General features: G+C 39.5%; 1 protein-coding gene across 1 annotated transcript in view; it reads right to left on the reverse strand.

The window, feature by feature from the left end:
- Nucleotides 1-1,906: 1,906 nt before the first annotated feature.
- Nucleotides 1,907-4,544, reverse strand: part of LOC308108007 (uncharacterized protein) — a 5,498-nt gene continuing 2,860 nt past the window's right edge. The window contains exon 6 of the mRNA XM_080460653.1: nucleotides 1,907-2,271. Coding sequence (XP_080316779.1) covers nucleotides 2,191-2,271 — 81 coding nt within the window. The 3' untranslated portion in view covers nucleotides 1,907-2,190. The remainder of the gene's footprint in view (nucleotides 2,272-4,544) is intronic.

Here is a 4,544-nt window from a genome sequence, read left to right on the forward strand (position 1 = left end):
TAACGCTACAATAGTAACACTACAATAGTAAAGCTGCAATGTAACTCTACGATAGTAACTCTACAATAGTAACTCTACAATAGTAAGTCTACAATAGTAACTCTACAGTAGTAACTCTACAGTAGTAATGCTACAATAGTAACTCTACAATAGTAACATTACAATAGTATCTCTACAATAGTAACTCTACAATAATAACTACAATAATAACTCTACAACAGTAACGCTACAGTTGTAAATCTACAATAGAAACACTACAATAGTAGTGCTACAATGTACCTCCACAATAGTAACTCTACAATCATAACTCTGCGATAGTAAGGTACAGTGACTTGGACGAGTAACTTTATTCTGATTACTAGTTTATAAACAGTAAGGCGTTAGATTACTGGTTACTAAACAAGATGTCTCATGAGAGTAACGTGTTACTGATTAACGTGTTACTGATTAACGTGTTACTGATTAACGTGTTACTGATTAATGTGTTACTGATTAACGTGTTACTGATTAACGTGTTACTGATTAATGTGTTACTGATTAACGTGTTACTGATTAACGTGTTACTGATTAATGTGTTACTGATTAATGTGTTACTGATTAACGTGTTACTGATTAACGTGTTACTGATTAATGTGTTACTGATTAACGTGTTACTGATTAACGTGTTACTGATTAACGTGTTACTGATTAATGTGTTACTGATTAACGTGTTACCGGCATCACTGCTCTCTGGACAACAGTAGCCATGGCTAGGCTAGCGAAGCTATGCTAATGAAGCTAGGCTAACAAAGCTAAGGTACCAAAGCTAACTAACACTGTGCAGTAAAGTGAATATTACTGCAGTTTTAAATCACTCACTTAAGTATGAGCATAACAAACATTTAGCCTGAAAGAGAAACTGGAGAGAAACAACAATGGGAGAAAAATCTCAGACTAATCTCGGTACAAAACAACCTAATCTCGGTACCAAACAACCTAATCTCGGTACCAAACAACCTAATCTCGGTACCAAACAACCTAATCTCGGTACCAAACAACCTGATCTCGGTACCAAACAACCTAATCTCGGTACCAAACAACCTAATCTCGGTACAAAACAACCTCATCTCGGTACCAAACAACCTAATCTCGGTACCAAACAACCTAATCTCGGTACCAAACAACCTCATCTCGGTACCAAACGACCTGATCTCGGTACCAAACAACCTAATCTCGGTACCAAACGACCTAATCTCGTTACCAAACAACCTAATCTCGGTACAAAACAACCTAATCTCGGTACCAAACGACCTAATCTCGGTACCAAACAACCTAATCTCGGTACCAAACGACCTAATCTCGGTACCAAACAACCTAATCTCGGTACCAAACGACCTAATCTCGGTACCAAACAAACTGATCTCGGTACCAAACAACCTGATCTCGGTACCAAACGACCTAATCTCGGTACCAAACAACCTAATCTCGGTACCAAACAACCTAATCTCGGTACCAAACGACCTAATCTCGGTACCAAACAACCTAATCTCGGTACCAAACGACCTAATCTCGGTACAAAACAACCTAATCTCGGTACCAAACGACCTAATCTCGGTACCAAACAACCTAATCTCGGTACCAAACGACCTAATCTCGGTACCAAACAAGCTGCGTTTTGTTTTCCTGCTCTGCCTCGTCTCCAGTATCCTCCAGAAGTCTTTCTTAGCATTTGTTCGTTCTTAAAAAAAGCGATTGCAATTATTATTTGTGTATTTTAACATTTGAAAACCCGTAAATTTCATTTGATCAAGATATGTATTTTGTCTTATGTTTAATGCATTAGTTTGACTCCAGGTGGCGCCGTCATCTCATTCTGAGTTGAAGCAGCTAAACTCACAACGGAAGAATTAATCTACTTAATTATTTCGGTCACAATCTCTTCCAGGATTTAATTCTTTGTTACAATCGAACACAGAAAACTGAACAACCTTACATCTTTATTATTTATCTTTATTTAAAAATAAATACACATTCTTAGGATTTATATACAAACATGTGAAAAAGAAAGAAGAAAAGACACCTTGTTTCTAACAATCAATATAAATATCCGGCGCTTTGAGTAAAGCTCCTGTTTTGATCATCATTCAATATATGTGAAGTCTGACGGTGCGTTCAAGGACCCGGCAGGTGAACAGGAGCGGGTGAGTCTTTCTACAGGATCTGGTCTGAGAGCCAGTCCAGACCTTCAGCCAGACCGGAGCCGGTGACGGCGCAGGACGGCTGGACGAACCACTGAGACACACAGGACAGACCATGTAAACATCAACAAACCATCAGCTGGACGACGTGTAAACAAGTAAACAACAACAAACTATCAGCTGGATGCCATGTAAACATCAACAAACCATCAGCTGGATGCCATGTAAACAAGTAAACAACAACAAACTATCAGCTGGATGCCATGTAAACAACAACAAACGATCAGCTGGACGCCATGTAAACCATGTAAACAACAACAAACCATCAGCTGGATGCCATGTAAACAAGTAAACAACAACAAACTATCAGCTGGACGCCATGTAAACAACAACAAACCATCAGCTGGACGTCATGTAAACAAGTAAACAACAACAAACCATCAGCTGGATGCCATGTAAACAAGTAAACAACAACAAACCATCAGCTGGATGCCATGTAAACAAGTAAACAACAACCAACCATCAGCTGAATGCCATGTAAACAACAACAAACCATCAGCTGGACGCCATGTAAACAAGTAAACAACAACAAACCATCAGCTGGACACCATGTAAACTACAAACCATCAACTGGATGCCATGTAAACAAGTAAACAACAACAAACCATCAGCTGGACGCCATGTAAACAAGTAAACAACAACAAACCATCAGCTGGAAGTCATGTAAACAAGTAAACAACAACAAACCATCAGCTGGATGCCATGTAAACAAGTAAACAACAACAAACCATCAGCTGGATGCCATGTAAACAACAACAAACCATCAGCTGGATGCCATGTAAACAACAACAAACCATCAGCTGGACGCCATGTAAACAACAACAAACCATCAGCTGGATGCCATGTAAACAAGTAAACAACAACAAACCATCAGCTGGATGCCATGTAAACATCAACCGAAAACATCAGCTGGATGCCATGTAAACAACAACAAACCATCAGCTGGACGCCATGTAAACAAGTAAACAACAACAAACCATCAGCTGGACACCATGTAAACAAGTAAACTACAAACCATCAACTGGATGCCATGTAAACAAGTAAACAACAACAAACCATCAGCTGGACGCCATGTAAACAAGTAAACAACAACAAACCATCAGCTGGACGTCATGTAAACAAGTAAACAACAACAAACCATCAGCTGGATGCCATGTAAACAACAACAAACCATCAGCTGGATGCCATGTAAACAAGTAAACAACAACAAACCATCAGCTGGACGTCATGTAAACAAGTAAACAACAACAAACCATCAGCTGGATGCCATGTGAACAAGTAAACAACAACAAACCATCAGCTGGACGTCATGTAAACAAGTAAACAACAACAAACCATCATCTGGATGCCATGTAAACAAGTAAACAAGAACAAACCATCAGCTGGATGCCATGTAAACAACAACAAACCATCAGCTGGATGCCATGTAAACAAGTAAACAACAACAAACCATCAGCTGGATGCCATGTAAACAAGTAAACAACAACAAACCATCAGCTGGATGCCATGTAAACAATAACGAACCAAAAAACCATCAGCTGGACGCCATGTAAACAAGTCAACAACAACAAACCATCAGCTGGACGACATGTAAACAACAACAAACCATCAGCTGGATGCCATGTAAACAAGTAAACAACAACAAACCATCAGCTGGACGCCATGTAAACAATAACAAACCAAAAAACCATCAGCTGGACGCCAAGTAAACAACAACAAACCATCAGCTGGACGACATGTAAACAAGTCAACAACAACAAACCATCAGCTGGACGACATGTAAACAACAACAAACCATCAGCTGGATGCCATGTAAACAACAACAAACCATCAGCCGGATGCCATGTAAACAAGTAAACAACAACAAACCATCAGCTGGATGCCATGTAAACAAGTAAACAACAACAAACCATCAGCTGGACGTCATGTAAACAAGTAAACAACAACAAACCATCATCTGGATGCCATGTAAACAAGTAAACAAGAACAAACCATCAGCTGGATGCCATGTAAACAACAACAAACCATCAGCTGGATGCCATGTAAACAAGTAAACAACAACAAACCATCAGCTGGACGCCATGTAAACAATAACGAACCAAAAAACCATCAGCTGGACGCCATGTAAACAAGTCAACAACAACAAACCATCAGCTGGACGACATGTAAACAACAACAAACCATCAGCTGGATGCCATGTAAACAAGTAAACAACAACAAACCATCAGCTGGACGCCATGTAAACAATAACAAACCAAAAAACCATCAGCTGGACGCCAAGTAAACAACAACAAACCATCAGCTGGA

The sequence above is a fragment of the Lipophrys pholis genome (genome assembly GCF_963383615.2).
Source record: "Lipophrys pholis genome assembly, chromosome: 4".
Taxonomy (NCBI): domain Eukaryota; kingdom Metazoa; phylum Chordata; class Actinopteri; order Blenniiformes; family Blenniidae; genus Lipophrys; species Lipophrys pholis.